This window comes from Chenopodium album, chromosome 13, assembly GCF_948465745.1.
Source record: "Chenopodium album chromosome 13, dcCheAlbu1.1, whole genome shotgun sequence".
Taxonomy (NCBI): domain Eukaryota; kingdom Viridiplantae; phylum Streptophyta; class Magnoliopsida; order Caryophyllales; family Amaranthaceae; genus Chenopodium; species Chenopodium album.
In genome coordinates, this window is record NC_137846.1 from 54,848,803 (window position 1) to 54,865,840 (window position 17,038).

The 17,038-nt window shown below is 33.2% G+C and overlaps 1 protein-coding gene across 1 annotated transcript; it reads right to left on the bottom strand.

The window, feature by feature from the left end:
- Positions 1-3,724: 3,724 nt before the first annotated feature.
- LOC145575817 (subtilisin-like protease SBT5.4) lies at positions 3,725-16,402 on the bottom strand. Its single transcript, XM_081633615.1, has 12 exons — positions 15,875-16,402; positions 15,481-15,587; positions 14,831-15,091; positions 14,715-14,738; positions 14,228-14,342; positions 13,712-13,898; positions 12,891-13,434; positions 7,006-7,104; positions 5,412-5,655; positions 5,000-5,106; positions 4,352-4,612; positions 3,725-3,845 (listed from the first exon to the last, which is right to left on the bottom strand). The coding sequence occupies exons 1-12, from the start codon at positions 16,400-16,402 to the stop codon at positions 3,725-3,727; spliced, it is 2,598 nt and encodes an 865-aa protein (XP_081489741.1).
- Positions 16,403-17,038: the final 636 nt, after the last annotated feature.

Sequence of the window (17,038 nt, forward strand, 5' to 3'; positions counted from 1 at the left end):
AACCCCGCCCTCCCAGCGACTTACCTCTGCCGCCGGCCGAGACCTCCATTTCCCAAAACCCAGAGAAGTAAAAAACACTCAACAATGGCGTCTAATTAGCTTCCATCAACATTTTCCCTCACCTCATTCCTCAACTCATTGTCATCAACAATGGTTTTTGTTTTTTTTGTTTTTATTTATAAATTAATTTAATTCTTAAGATAAGTGTTACCAAATCAACACTTTATATTATCTAAATTAAAAAATTTTCAAGCATCTTTTAATTTGATCCCCAAACCCTATAGTAATAAAATAGTGGATGGCTTACTAGTTAGAGAAATGGTTAAAATTATTAGTGAGAAGGGTGTGCATAATTAATTTAACAACGGAACAATCATTTCTAATTGATGTGTACTTTATATATTTTTGCATGCGACTTCAAGTATATATTTTGGTGCCTTTGGTCAATGACTAGTTATTCACTTAAAGGGAAAGCTAACAAGGACTACTACACAAAATGTATTGGATCTTATGATAATAGATTGGCATGCATGTATATATTTTGCTCATGTACTTGAGAATTGTTTAGCGAGAGAAATTTTGATAGTAGTAGTATAGGTCGATCACACATTACATGCCACATGGTGAAATATTAAAAGACTTAATTAAGACATATAATTAATCAATTCATCTATAACCCAGGACAAGATACACAATAATTCAAGTATTGAAACGGGACATTACTTGGGGCACCTACTAATAGCTTATAAAGCTAATAATAATGCATAAAATAATCAGTATTCGATGACTTTTAATTGACTAATAACCATGATCGTGATGTAGATAATTGATTAACTTCTATTAACTTTGAGTTCCTTTAAATAGGAATCAAGAGTAGTTAAAAAGCCTAGTACGTAGGTCTATACACTAGGAAAGATAATAACAAATATTTAAGGCTAACTCTATCACAACAGAAAGCTAAGATAAATACACGGAATAATAATCATATAGCTAATGATAAGGAAGACTAACATATTCTGCTATTAACAACAACATAGATAATATTTCAATATTATCCTTCTATACGCCCCCGCAAGTTGGACGGCCTTTGAGCAAGACCAATCCTGGTGAACAAGAACAAGTCAGTGAAGCCTGTTCTTTCAAGTGGCTTAGTAAGAGCATCCGCAAGCTGATCATTGCCTGAAATGTGTTGCACACGGAGTGTCCCTCGTTGTACTTCTTCTCTAACAAAATGTAAAGATAAAGCCAAGTGTTTCTTTCGAGAATGGAAGACCGGGTTTGCAGAGTAGTGTGTGGCACCTAAGTTGTCACAATATATACTTGGGACATTGCGGATGACAACTTTTAATTCTTGAAGGAGGGATAGATCTTAATTAGCTATAGTAGTTCAGCAGTGGTGGAAGCTACTGCTCTAAACTCAGCTTATGTGGAGGAGCGTGCTAAGCTCTTTTGCTTATTAGAGCTCCACGAGAGCGGGTTTCGACCAAGGTAAACAACATAGCCAGTTGTTGAAATGTAAGAGTCTCGATCACCTGCCCAATCGGCATCACAATATGCATGAAGCACTAGTAGAAAAAATGCTATTTGTAATGCCCTATTAGTAACTGGCATAGATTATGCGGGTTACAAATAAATTAGTATTAGTAACTGGCATAACCAAGGTAAGTTATAAATAGTAGGTCAATGATAGACTGAACAACGAACTATTAGTAATGGGAATAAAAAAGGTCGGTTGCAAATTATAATTCAAATTTTATTGACATTATTAATTATAACCGGCTTTATTAAGGTTAGTTACTAATGTAGCCCAGTAGCACATACGACTCAAAATGCTCGCTCTCGTATTTCTGCGGTTCCTTAGTTGTTAGTTCCTTTTGCTTCACTATTATTCTTTTTCCCCATTTTTTCACATGAACCCAGCCTCAACGTTTCTCTCTCCTCTAAATCTGCTCTAAAGCTCCTCCAAAACTCCTCTAAAGCTTCTCCAAAACTCATTCATCAAGAATATCGTCATGGTGTGCTCTCGATCTCCACCCAATTTATGTATTTTTATATAATTATTAGCGATTATTTGATGAAAATAACTATAAAGAACTCCAGGGTTTGTTCTTTTGTTTGTTAACATAATTTAATTGAAATTTTGAGGTTTAGAATCTGCTCTTTCACTCCTCTATTTGATTGATTTTGTTTCCTACTTTGCAATTTTGGTTTTTTTAACCCATTTTTCGAATTCTGATTTCCCGATTTTGGGTTCTTAAAAGAAAAAAAAAAGCCTGATTTGTATTTTGGGTTCTTAAAAGAAAAAAAAACGAACCATATTGGTTATTCGGTTCGGTGTTCGGTTCGGTTCGGTTTTAAACCGAGTTTGTTTCACCCCTACACATAAGCACATAAAAGGAACCGTCGAAGCATACAATGCTATTCTAAGGTCAAGGCTTGGGTGTCCAAAGGTACCATATCTTAAGGGACGATGCACGTATCAATCACTCAACGTGTTGTCCCATGACATAGCCCTCCCAACATTTTGTTGGTGATATGGGTGGGATGATTGTTATTGATTTCGGGATAGAAGCCTAGTGTTGGCAACCCCTAGTCAATGAGCCAATCCCTAATGGTTAAAGTGTGCTATGATTATGCATGATGCATTGTTGCTTGTTTGGCTTTACTTTTGTGAAAAAGGAAGATATTATGCGTTCAAGTCTCGCTTTCTAACTAGAGATTATCCAAGTTAGTTCTCGTTACAACCCATAGGTAACCTAGTGTTGGAAACCTTTAACCATAACTAAGAACTAATCTTGTAACCTCTAAGTCCCCAGTGGACTCCCCACTGTAAGGAGGGGGTGCCCATCGTAGGGGATCATTCTCCTTTATGCCCATGACCCTTTAAAAGCCTAAGACTTTACACTTGTTAGGGTGTACTAGGATTTGAATTCCTGACTGTTTGGGGGACTTGAATTAGAATTGATCCTATCATTATGCTTTTTTGTAAGAAACTAGTAAGGAGTCGCCAATGAGTTTTAGGAAAACTCATAAACCTCGCTCATGCCTTTCTCCCAAGTAGGGTTCAAGGGATATTTAGCATGGATCATAAGTTTACCCCATGGCCCAAATTGGTCTACGTGTACCAGAAATGAGTTCGGGAGCGAGGGTACTAAATTAAAGTTCCTTTAAGGGAGGAATCGTTATTCGGGTGTCAATTCTAAGAAGGACAAGAATAAGAGAATTTCAACAACGTGGAATTGTGAGTGTTGGGGAAAACCCGACATGAGAGCTAGGAGGGAAGTGAAGAAAAGGGCAAAGGCAATGGGTGTTGGAGGTTCGGGTGGATTATTTGATGGTGTTGTATGTGAGGATGAGTTAAGCCGAGGGAAGAGGACTTCCAAAAAGTGTGAATGTCTAGCACGGATTTATGCTAGTCTCAATAAAGATGGTGCTTGGGAATTGAAGACCGTGCACTTAGTGCATAATCACTTAATAGACCAGAGTCAATCCAAGCTTGTCAAGGAGTACCGCATAAAGCACATGTATACATTAACAAAAGTATAAAAGATTTCTTTGTTTCCACCATTAACCCCACATGTATACATTAACAAAAGTATAAAAGACAAAGATACTCTTACCTACTTCCTATATTTTGGTTCAATCCTTAATAAAATACATTTCGACGAGACAAACAAATAGGAATGAAAGAAGTAATAATTAGTTTTAAAAAAATAATGAGTACCTATACCTTTAAAATACCAGGGTTATTTTGGTTTGGACCCCTCGATGAGAAGAAGCCCATGATTGGAGATGGCTCTACTCCCAATGTATTGGTTACGCCACTGATTGACGCGGTTGGAGTCCTGTTACAAATTGCAATCTTTATTTCTTAGATATTCATATATTATTTACAAAACTAAATATATCTAATTTTTTATTTTTATTTACTTGCAATATAACCTTGTTGCATGCATTTTGAGGCCAAAATTATACAATGTAAACAAACAAATTAAATCAATATAATTTTTACACATTGTACCTAACCATTCTCTATTCTCGCTGTTAAAATGATTATTTTGATTAAAATCGTTTGTTTACCTTCATTAGTCACCTCCTAAAAGTGTCTGACCATAAATTGTGTTGCAAGTAAAAGAAAACAGTGGAAGTATATACCATGATCTTCCACCGTACTAGCATCAATTACATACATATCCAAGAGCTAACTTAGATAAATACAAAGAAATAACCTACCCCATGGCTCGATTTGATTTGTAAATCTGAAGTGAAATAAACATATATAGCTTAAGTTGTAACACCATATCTATGCACAAAAACAGGAAATGAGGTAGGCGTTATAAATTGATCTTACCTTGTAGAGTTAATATAAGAAAAAAGAGTTTCGCCGTCTTTATAGCTAAGAACTATAGTGTTGACTACATGAAATTGGTGAAAGACATCTCCATCTCCTCTCTTCTCTTCATATACAAAGATCATCCCAACAGCCCCAGCATCTTTAGCTACAACACTAGCCAATGTTTCATCTTTTCCAACCATTCTTCCAGCGTTGCGACATACCAAAATCTTTCCCGTCACCTTCGCAACATCGATACTTCCTTCTTGACATAATGATCTACATCCAACGTCACATGCATATCATATCGATCATAAAAAGAAATAACATATGCTTTGTATTAGCAATATTAATAAGTTGTAATCTAGCTTAATAATCCAATAATTATACAATGTGATACAGTATAAAATCTATTACTAGGCCTCAACCATCGGATTAAGTTTTTGGTTGAGACTATCCTTTAACAGAGTATCAAAGATAATGTAACAAGAAGGTTACGAGCTCGACTCTCATCCACCACCTCCTTTCAAAATGAAATGTTAAGCGATGGGTATGTTAGGGACTCAACCAACAGCTTAAATTTTTTGTAAAGGTGGTTTTTAATATAATTATTCAAAATTATAAATTAAAAAAAAAATTAAGAAGAAGAAGATTAATTAAACTTACGCATCGCTAACATTAGCACCAGATATGCGAGCATCTGCACCAGTGATTAGTGGGTACAATTCACTAGGAACGTCAACTTTTGCTACAAAATCATAAAACCGTGTACCCTGTAGTAAATATTTAATTTTAATTTATTACTCCATATTAAATATTGGGAAAAGGAGTTTAGAATAATTATATTAACCACTTGATACTATGATTCTATGATTGTCAAAGCAAGTTAGGTAATAAGAGGCTTAGAATTTCTTTTTAAGTAATAATTTCTCTCTCTTTTTTTTTTTTTTCAATTGACACGTTTTTTTTTTTATCATGTTTTCCAATGGACAAGTTTAACCATCACATCAATCAATATATAGCATATACATATATGTGCATATACATACCTTGACTTTTGATGGTTGCCGAGTTGAACGTGAGCAGAAAAAACACGATCAACAGTAGACGCACCAACAGATAGCACCCATGGATAATTATTTACAGCAGTCCCGGCATTCGGCCCACTATTTCCTACAGCAGCAATAGTGAGGATGCCATTCTTCATGGCATGGAAGGTAGCAATTCCAGTACCATCATCAAGATAAGCACTATTATTTGATGGTGTTGTATGTGAGGATGAGTTAAGCCGAGGGAAGAGGACTTCCAAAAATTGTGAATGTCTAGCACGGATTTATGCTAGTCTCAATAAAGATGGTGCTTGGGAGTTGAAGACCGTGCACTTAGTGCATAATCACTTAATAGACCAGAGTCAATCCAAGCTTGTCAAGGAGTACCGCATAAAGCACATGACCGATAAAATTAAGAAGAAGTTGATGAATTACTATGAGCAGGGGGTAACCATATCTCAAATACATGGGTGCATGGCGACTGATTGAAATGGAATGGATAACATGCCGTTCACTGTCAAAGATTTAAGACACGAGGTCTACAAGGAACAGAGATTGATGATGGTTGGAGGTGATGCAAAGGCAATGATGCAGTATTTTGAGAAAATGCAATCCGGGAACTATAGACACCTACTTTTGGCCTCCTATCCCGACAGGAATTGCGATGATGTTACAAAAACTCGTTCTTCATGCTAGATCAAAGTTGATGTGTTTATGGACTACGAAATGCATTATAAAGTAAGTTAAAACCTATATTTGAGATCAAGTTATCTTAGATCCTTCTCCGATTACTAATTAGGCCTAAAACGTGCTCATACATGTTTGAACTTGATTAATAACGGACCCAGATGCGTCAAATGCGATGATTGGATCCAATAGATCTTACATTGTTAAAAATCAAGCCAATCAGATAAAACAACCATCAAATTTCTATTAAAGACCTATACAGATGGATAGCCCTTTCAAAGAGCTTTAACGAAGAAGTTATGATCAAAACACTAAACCGAGCCCTAAAACCGATACCCTTGCACTCCAACAACCATATCTTTTGATCCATAATATATTTTAACCTAATTAAAACAGAATTAGAGAGTAGAAATTCAGATCTTTCCAGTGATATCTCACACGCCTTAATCCGACTTTGCAATCAAAAGTTATGGAAGTTTTAAAGACGCGTTTTCGTATAAGACAAACCGCACCGAGCGCAACTAATATCTTTTGTCACTATTATCAATTATTGAGGCAATTAATGGCACTGGGGAGTATATCATATTTATATTTTTGTAAAAGTTAGTCCAATTATATTTTAAACTTTGAAATTGGGTAATAAAATCAAGAATAATAAAAAATAAAAATAAAAAGTTGCACTACTTTTAGTAGCTAACCAATCGAGTATATATATATATGATGAGTAATTTGTAGTTTCAAAAATATTCTTATACGTAGTATTAATTATACAAATCAAGTTTCGGTCCCCCTATACCCCATGCATGTTTCAATATTCTATTTGAAAGGAGCAGTAGATAAGATTTGAGCCCGTAACTTTTATGTTACGCTAAGTTGAGCTGGTCCTTTAACATCATCTGCTAATTAATCTTATATGATTATTGCATATGTACGTACGTCGAGCCACCTTCAAGCTGTGCATAACACTGCCTAATGAGAACAAAGTTAATTCTCGGCAACACTTGAACATATAGCATGCACCTTTGACCAAATTCCCTACAAAAATGGTATAATCGAGTATTAATGAGGGTGAGAACACTTCAATTCATACATTGATAAATTATTACTCAAAAACACTACTTGCTAAAAAAATTTGTGTTTTCGATATCTGAATTCCTACCATTTTTTTCGCTAAGATCTTTTAAAAACTTCTTCAGTTGCTCACTGTCAGAAATGAGTTTATCATCAATTAGACCTTCAACGAGTGCAAAAAACACCACTTGAAGTTCAAAAAAAGAAAAGGTTCTCATCATCTTGTTATATGATGAGTCCAAATTAAAAAAAAAATAAAAAAAAATAAAAAAAAAGAAAAAAAAAGAACGAAGAAAGTACGAAGTATATAATCACCTCTGCATAGCCACTGCTTGATTGATTGCTTTCTTCGGTATTCCTACCACAAAGATTTAAAAAGGGTGTCTTCTCATCCGATGAAGTTACAAGTTAAATTCTTAAATTTGCAAAAATCAAGCCTCAACGTCTTTAAATTTGCATTATAAATGATGCATATATAATAAACTTTAGGTATACAAAATGTGTCAATGTTATTCAAACGGTGCTATATATAAATTCTGAAATTTACTCTTTTAAGCTACTGCATCGAGTATGGATCATATTGTCAAAAAAAAAAAAAAAACAAAAAAAAAAAATCGAGTACGGATCATCAACCTTTTTAATATATTATCAAATCTATTGACCATAAAACTTGAGTTAATATAATAAGTCATCACATGTCTACTATTCTTCTTTTAATTTTACGATAAGAAAGAGCTATCTTGACCTGACCCCAACCTTTATTTTTGGTCTAGTTTATTGGCGGATCTACATAATAACAAGGGGTAGCACATGCTACCCCCAAAATTATGGGATAAAATTTTAAAAACTGCATATTCATATATATATTGCCAACGTTTGCTACAACGGTAATAAAAGAAGTTAAAGTTTGGGATGTGTGGCAAGGCCAAGGTTCGAACCCTAACTTCTAACTTATAAATTGTTTTATGAACAAGTTCTCAGTCAAATGTATGCTTATTCAAAATCAGATTTTTAATTAATATGAAGCATAACAATGTGCTAACACATTGCATGGAATCAAAAAAATCAATTGGTTTATTATTTTGCTAATTGTTTTTGGAGGATTTTTCAATATAAAATCCCTAAAATAAAGTTCAGTTTTAATTTTAATTTTAAATGTTTTAAATAACTATGCGTTACTCCGTATTGCGCTACCCCTGATTGAAAATCCTGAATCCGCCACTGGTCCAGTATTTGCAAATTAGGCGCTTAAGAGTTGGGAGTAAAGGGGAGGATAAGAGTTGATCACCCTACCCGACCCCAAACACCTTCAGCTCACTTAGTAAGATTCAAACTCCTACCTTTAGTTAACACTTTATTGGTACGTGCTTCTGAGTTAGTTTACTCTGTAATGGCCACTGTCTATGAGTTATTATTGTAGAAGATATAAATTAGTCAAAATCAATCACCTAAATTAAGGGATATTATTTTATTGTATATTGTAGAATATAGTCAATATGCTTGTATAGGTTATTAGTTTACTTATTAGTATTCCTAGTACTGCTCCTATGTATAGCTTAACTTTAGTTATAAAGTTGAACTTACAGAGGAGCAACAGTATATCCAAAATCCTGCATAGTCCAAAATTAATCCAATTGTATCTGCAAACAATAAGGTATTGGCAATTAGTGTGTGCCTACAATTCCTTTTTCAAGTTATAAAACTGTGCAATTGCACGGGTTCTAATATTTTAATATATATAGATTCTACGGTTTGTCAGGAGTAAGAGTCAACACTTAATGCAATTCTAGCAACATTTTCATATTTTAATATATTTTTTTGGCAAAGATGAATAGATGATCAAAGATAGACTTAGTAAAAAATTCACCTTGATTCAAGGAAAACTAAGCTTAATTATTGCTACGATTCTTTTCTTTCCAAAAAAAAAAATTACGGTTCTTTATTTTTAATTTTTTTTCAGGTAGATAATTGTATATTTTAAATTAACCAATTAGTTTTTTTTTTTTTTTTTTTATAGTTGAGATAATTAAGGATATTTTTTGTTAAAATATCCCCAAAATAACGCTCAATAGAATTTTTTTTTTTTTTAAAAAAGAAAGTAGATTACCTAAAATCACACCATCTGTAATGCCCCACAGGCCACATCCTCTTTCAGTTTTTAATTTTCTTAAAAAAAAAAAATTGATGAAAATTTTATTTTCTTTATCCATTGGCAACTTAAAATTATGCACATAACTTCAACATTCAATGATGGCGGACACTCACGAATTTATATGACTAATAAAAATTAAAACACAAAATGAATCATACCACTTCTAACAATTAATCTCGAAATTTTAAAATAAAATCCTTACTCACGATTATTTTATACAGATTAAATTGATTACAAACTATAAATTTATACAAGTAAAAAAAATATTGAAGCATATGCGATTATTATACATTATCATTGATTTCATATGTACTTTGGTGATTTATGGTTATATTTTGGATGAATAATGAAGGTTGAAGATGAATCGCCCCATTAAAATAGGTTAAAGATGAAGTCTGCCATTGAAAATGGATGAAGTTATCAAAATGGGGATGAAGCTTTTAAAATGGGGATGAATTTGTACAAATGTTTTTTTTTTAATTTATTTTGGAAGACTCACTTCAATTTTATAACATTGAATACTTGAATGGTTGTTTATAAATTATAATACTATAACTTGGAAAAAAAATTACCCTCTAAAAGTAATGAACCAAACAACACTTTGTTGACTGGTCGCTGACTTGTCATGACTTAAATGATGTGTAACTTAGATTTTTTAATTTTTTAAAAATGTAATATTCGAAGGCTAAGATTAAGCAATAAACAATATCGAGGGTTCAGATTTAGTCTCCTACTGTAGTCGACCATAGTCGTCCGTAGTCGACGACTATGCTAGAACCATCGATCTCATTAAATTTAAATTTCTCCTTTAAGTTTTGTTTAGATAGTAAGGACCATGATTAATTTATTGCTAATTAATTTTACCTTACATAGTGCATGTTCTTAAACACAAATTTTTGTATGTGGCTGACCACACGGTGTGGCCAGCCACAATTTTTATTATTTTTTTTTTAAAAAATACCACAACTCTTCTCTCTCTTCTGTTCTTATCTTCTTCTCCAAGCCAAACCACACATCACCAACAACCATATCTCTACTCCACCCATTTTCTCTCTCCTCTTTTGTTAGCTTTTTATTTAAGCCAAACCACAGATCACCAACAACCATATCTCTACTCTACCCATTTTCTCTCTCCTCTTTGCCAAATTGATGCAATTAAAGCCCGAAATTGTAGATATTGGGTGTTAAATTGATGTGAAAAATTGTGATTAATTATCTTTAAGATCATCAACAACATTTGAAGTAGTGAAATCGATGAGAACCAAAGAAATGTGAGCTCGTTTTCTTCGTGGAATCTTAGATCGAACATTCTACGTCAAAAATTGTAGGGTGTTACTAGTTTGGTCGGGGTACTTGTAGGGTGTTACTGGTTTGGTCAGGGGTTACATGTAGGGTGTTACTGGTTTGGTGAGGGTGTTACTGGTTTGGTCAGGGATTACTTGTAGGGTGTTACTGGTTTTGGTCAAGAGTTAATTGTAGGGTGTTACTGGTTTGGTTAGGGGTTACTTGTAGGGTGTTACTAGTTTTGCTCAAGGGTTACTTGTAGGGTGTTACTGGTTTGGTTAGGGATCACTTGTAGGGTGTTACTAGTTTTGCTCAAGGGTTACTTGTAGGGTGTTACTGGTTTGGTATGGGGCTTACAAGCAACCCTTGAATAAGTAACAAGTAACCCTTGAATAAGTAATTCATACAAGTAACCTTTGAAGTAACTCATATAAGTAACCCTTGAATAAGTAACTCATACAAGTAACCCTTGAATAAGTAACTCATACAAGTAACCCTTGAATTAACCCATACAAGTAACCCCTAAAAAAAAATACAAGTAACCCCTGAAAAAAAAATACAAGTAAATCTTGAAAAAAAAAATATACTAGTAACCCCTGAAAAAAAAATATAAGTAACTCTTGAAAAAAAAAATACAAGTAACCCCTGAATAAGTAATCCATACAAGTAACCCCTGAAAAAAAAATACAAGTAAACTAGTTTATGGCCCTTGATGATCAATTATTACAAGTGGATAATTATATTGACAATTTAAATTATAGAGACATTTTCAACTAAATTTGCAATTTTTTATCCACATTTTACTCCTCAAAATTATATATGTGGTTGGTGTAATTATTTGAATAAACTAGTTTATGGCCCTTGATGATCAATTGATTAAAAATACTCTGTATATATAAGGCCAATGCTGAGAAATTTGAAAGACATGAAATGAGGTATATCGTACATCTATACAATAGCTAGCCATGTTTAAGGAGCTTTTTCGATTCGTTGTTATTTACATTAATGATGGAAAATATGTAAACATATATTTTTATGGGTATAAATGTCCACGTACTATTCTAAATAAAAATAAAATTAAAAAAATTAAAAAAAAAAGGCAATTAACATTAACCAAGGATAAAATCGAAAAAGACAACTAACATTAATGAAGCCAAAATAAAAAATTATACATATTACATAGAGTAAACATGTAAATGTGCATTTTGAAGGGTATAATTGGTAGCACATTACTTATAAGAGTAATCTTGTACTTTTTATAAGATAGGAATTAAAAAAATAATAATAAAAAAAATCAGTTGTTAAATTGAATGAAATCGCGAATGAAAATTTAATCAAATATACCTTACAATTTATCTTATATCTTATTAGCAAGTTTGTAAGATATGGCGAATTTGTTCAGTCTCATAGTATGATATCACTAATCTGATATCATCAAACAATGATGGTAAATATTCTTTGTGACGTGATACACTTGGTCACCAAGTGATGTTTAGGATCATTATTGTTAATTCATACATATGGACATTTGCAAATTTTATTATTAAGTCCATGACCTTGTTTGTACCACTTGTTAGATTGGAAACTAAGTACTAGACCATTTATAACAAAAGTTAGAGGATCTCAAACACCTTCCGCGCATTCATGTGAACCATTCAAATTTTTTATGGTGTTGATTGACGCATCAACATGTATGTTCGTTGGCCTCTTTCAAAAATTAGTCTTCTATCAACGAGCAATGTTTTTTTGACAAGTCTATTAGTCCAAATCATTAAATGAAGGGATCATATTCCAAATCATTAATGTGTACTATTTTTAATTAACTACATACTTTGATATGATGTTACTCCATGCATGAGTCAAACATATCCTATAAATATAAGTAAAACTCTACTCTTTACATGCTATGATATGAATCTTCACTCTAGTATAAAAGGGAGCTTCGTATTTATTTATGATGGTTAGACAATAGACAACACACAATACAACATACAAGTGATTATATACTATCTCTGTGTAACATTTAGGTTGCGATGCTACAAAGAAATTTTTATGTCTCGTAAATATATAATACCCTTTTATTGTAACTAAAATCTACAAGTGTAATGGTTAATACAAGGGCTTCATCTTTACATACTTGTGTGTTCTTATTGTTTTCGTGCATTATTCCTTTATTTTTGAATTGACACTAATACTACAATGTATATAAAATTAATTTCATGCGTATAGTTAGTTCTAGTATTTCTTGCGCACTAGCTCTGGTTCAGGTACTAGTAAACAGTGTAAATGAAAATTACTAAACACAACTATCTACCTTTTTTTGGCCTTAACCGTAATAGGACTTCTAACAACATGTTTAGCATCGGACCATACCAAGCTTCCAAAAATGTAATCGGTGGAGAGATGATTGATATCCGCTGTAAAGATAAGTTTAAACATAATGGTTTGATCTTTTTGGGAGAACACCAAAGTTTTAGGCTCCACCACAATTGAAACTCCGGGCGGCGGCTCAATGCGTGGAACGTAGGTTCCTGGTTGTCCAACATTCTTCAACTTTCGAGTAACTATTGCATTGCCGGTAAAATTCACGATAGATATGGAAGGATAATTGAAATCCAAGATGTTGAAGGAGCGCGGGCATTTGTAAGAATGTTGTTGGCTAAATTCTTTAAGAGTTGTACTATCTTGAGGATATGCACATAGGAAATTTAGGTAATCATATTGGTTCATGTCATAAACCAACCCAGGATCCATTGCTGCATTGGGTTTAACGTGGCCCGACCCGTATGCAAATGGGGTAGCGTCACTTATCTTGTCACTGTCACGTATAGGCATCCCTTCATTATCAAGTGGACTTGCTGCATTATTAGTACATGGTACACAATAGAATGTTAGGTTGCTTACACATACAATATACGAAGTATAAGGCCAGGTGTCAAAAAATCACCCTACCCGACTTAATCCAATTCAACATGATCTACTAAAATATTATGGATTCAAATTTTGACCTAGTGATTTAACATGATTTAACTTTAAACCAGTTCTGACGTTGTCGAACCAGATTCATAAAGCATAATTGCTACCTTATAAATATATTTTATATTTATATCTATGTGGTTCGTGTACACAACATACCTGTAGTCATGATTGCGGATTTAATAGCTGCAGTACTCCAATCAGGATGTAGCTTCTTAATAAGAGCCGCAATACCAGTAACATGAGGAGTTGCCATTGATGTTCCGGTCAACATGCAAAACGGATTTCTATAGATATTTGGGGGACATGCAGCGAGAATATCTACCCCAGGAGCTGTAACATCAGGCTATAATAGATGAATAAGTACAAAGTAAAATTGCTTTAATTAACTATATTGTGCGTGGTAAGGAATCCATTTTATGACTGAATTTATTATTGAATCCTTTTGTCTCTACTTGTTTTCCCCGTATTCCTTTCTAAGATGGCCTTTAAAGATTTCTCTGTTTCCACCAATAACCCCACTTGTATACATTAATAAAAGTATAAAAGACAAAGATACTCTTACCTACTTCCTATATTTTGGTTCAATCCTTAATAAAATACATTTCGAAGAGACAAACAAATAAGGATAAAGAACTATTAATTAGATAAAAAAAAAATAATGACTATGCATACCTTTAAAATACCAAGGTTATTCTGGTTTGGACCCCTCGATGAGAAAAAGCCCATGATTGGAGATGGCTTTACTCCTAATGTATTTGTTACGCCACTGATTAACGCGGTTGGAGTCCTATTACAAATTGCAATCTTTATTTCTAAGATATTCTTATGATATTTACAAAACTAAATATAATCGTCATCTTCTTAATTATTAATTCTTTATTTTTATTTACTTGCAATATAGCCTTGTTGCATGCATTTTTAGGCCAAAATTATACAATGTAAACAAACAAATTAAATCAATATAATTTTTACACAAGGTACCTAACCCTTCTCTATTCTCCCTATTAAAATGATTATTTTGATTAAAATCATTTGTTTACCTTCATTAGTCATCTCCTAAAAGTGTCTTACAATAAGGTAAAATAAAACAGTGGAAGTAAATATCATGATCTTCCACCGTACTAGCATCAATTACATACATATCCAAGAGCTAACTTACCTCATGGCTCGATTTGATGTAAATCTAAAGTGAAATAAACATATATAGCTTAAGTTGTAACACCATATCTTTGCACAAAAACAGGAAATGAGGTAGGCGTTATAAATTGATCTTACTTTGTAGAGTTAATATAAGAAAAAAGAGTTTCGCCGTCTTTATAGCTAAGAACTATAGTGTTGACTGCATGAAATTGGTGAAAGACATCTCCATCTCCTCTCTTCTCTTCATATACAAAGATCATCCCAACAGCCCCAGCATCTTTAGCTACAACACTAGCCAATGTTTCATCTTTTCCAACCGTTCTTCCAGCGTTGCGACATACTAAAATCTTTCCCGTCACCTTCGCAACATCGATACTTCCTTCTTGACATAATGATCTACATCCAACGTCACATGAATATCATATCGATCATAAAAAGAAATAACATATGCTTTGTATTAGCAATTTTAATAAGTTGTAATCTAGCTTAACAATAATCCATTAATTATACAATGTGATACAGTATAAAATCCATTACATGCTAGGCCTCAACCATCAGATTAAGTTTTTGGTTGAGATTATCCTTTAACAAAGTGTCAAAAATAATGTCACAAGAAGGTTACAAACTCGAATCTCATCCACCACCTCCTTTCAAAATGAAATGTTAAGCAATTGGTATGTTAGGGACTCAACCAACAACTTAATTTTTTTTTCCTCCTTTTTGATGTGGTTTTAACATAATTATTCAAAATTATAGAAACAAATAAGAAGATTAATTAAACTTACGCATCGCTAACATTAGCACTAGATATGCGAGCATCTACACCAGTAATTAGTGGGTGCAGTTTACTAGGATCGTCGACTTTTGCTACAAAATCATAAAACCGTGTACCCTGCAGTAAATAGTTTAATATTAATTTATTAGTCCATACTAAATTTTGGGAAAAGGAGTTTAGAATAATTATATTAACCACTTGATACTATGATTCTATGATTGTCAAAGCAAGTTAGGTAATAAGTGGCTTAAAATTTCTTTTTAAGTAATAATTTCTCTTTTTTTTTTTCTTTTTTTTTTTTTCAATTGACACGTTTTTTTTTTATCATGTTTTCCAATGGACAAGTTTAACCATCACATCAATCAATATATAGCATATACATATATGTGCATATACATACATACCTTGATCTTTTTATGGTTGCCGAGTAGAACGTGAGCAGAAAAAACACGATCAACAGTAGACGCACCAACAGATAGCACCCATGGATAATTATTTACAGCAGTCCCGGCATTCGGCCCCCTATTTCCTACAGCAGCAATAGTGAGGATGCCATTCTTCATGGCATGGAAGGTAGCAATTCCAGTACCATCATCAAGATAAGCACTATTATTTGATGCTTGAGAAAAACTAATAACATCAACGCCATCATCAATAGCAGCTTCGAAAGCAGCCATTATATCTATGTCATTGCTTCCCGTGGTTTTAAATGTAGGGCATTGAACGTTCCACATCGTTTTGTAGGCCACCAATCGAGCTTTTGGTGCCATTCCTTTAGCTGTCCCATTCGCGAGTCCTCCCCAGCTTGCGAATGGGACGATACTCCCTCCCGCCGTTGATAGGGTGTGGGTACCATGCCCATTTGTGTCATCTCTAGGGCTCAACTTTTCATTGAAGGTACAATTTTCTTGTAAATTACTATTCTTCTCCATGGCTTTGTAAAAATATCTAGCCCCTATAAGCTTCCTGGATTTACATGAAATTTTTTTAAAAAATATAAATTCAAAATGAGACATTATTTAAAAAACGAAAGGAGTACAAAGTGAAGTTGATGATATAATAACCTATTGCACTTGAATGTCGGATCATATTTATTTTCGCAGGCTCCTTTGAACTTTTTGGGAATCGGGCCATAGCTTTCATCATCAGAAAAGCTTTGACTTTCCGGCCACACACCTATCTCAAATTTCAATACATAGTACATAATTACTAGAAGTAAAAATAAAGTGTCATGTATATTGTTAACAAGCGGAACTTTTACCAAAATGGCTAATTTTACAAAAGTATTTACCAAAACAGATAATTGTAAATTTTAATTCCAAAACTAGCTAAAATGTTGACATGGAGGAAAATTATTTATTTCTTATTTTCCTTTGAACCAATTTGGTTCACCTTTTTTTTTTTTTTTTTTTTTGGGTATTTTTTAATTTTTTTTTTTTTGGGTTTTTTAGGTTTGAAATTTTAAAGCTATATACATATATAAGTAAAGTTGGTCATAGGAACCCTAGTTTCAAGATCACTAAAAAACCAATTTTTTGTCTTGACCGACGTGATTGTATCACAAAAAA

What these genes read in the sequence shown, in the direction of transcription:
- LOC145575817 (XM_081633615.1), bottom strand. Translation starts at nt 16,402, where the DNA reads ATGGAGAAGAATAGTAATTTACAAGAAAATTGTACCTTCAATGAAAAG. An exon ending in GGTGCTAATGTTAGCGATGC is followed by an intron (nt 4,613 to 4,999) that starts GTAAGTTTAATT and finishes CGTTGGATGTAG; the next exon opens with ATCATTATGTCAAGAAGGAA. An exon ending in TCTTATATTAACTCTACAAG is followed by an intron (nt 3,846 to 4,351) that starts GTAAGATCAATT and finishes AATTTGTAACAG; the next exon opens with GACTCCAACCGCGTCAATCA.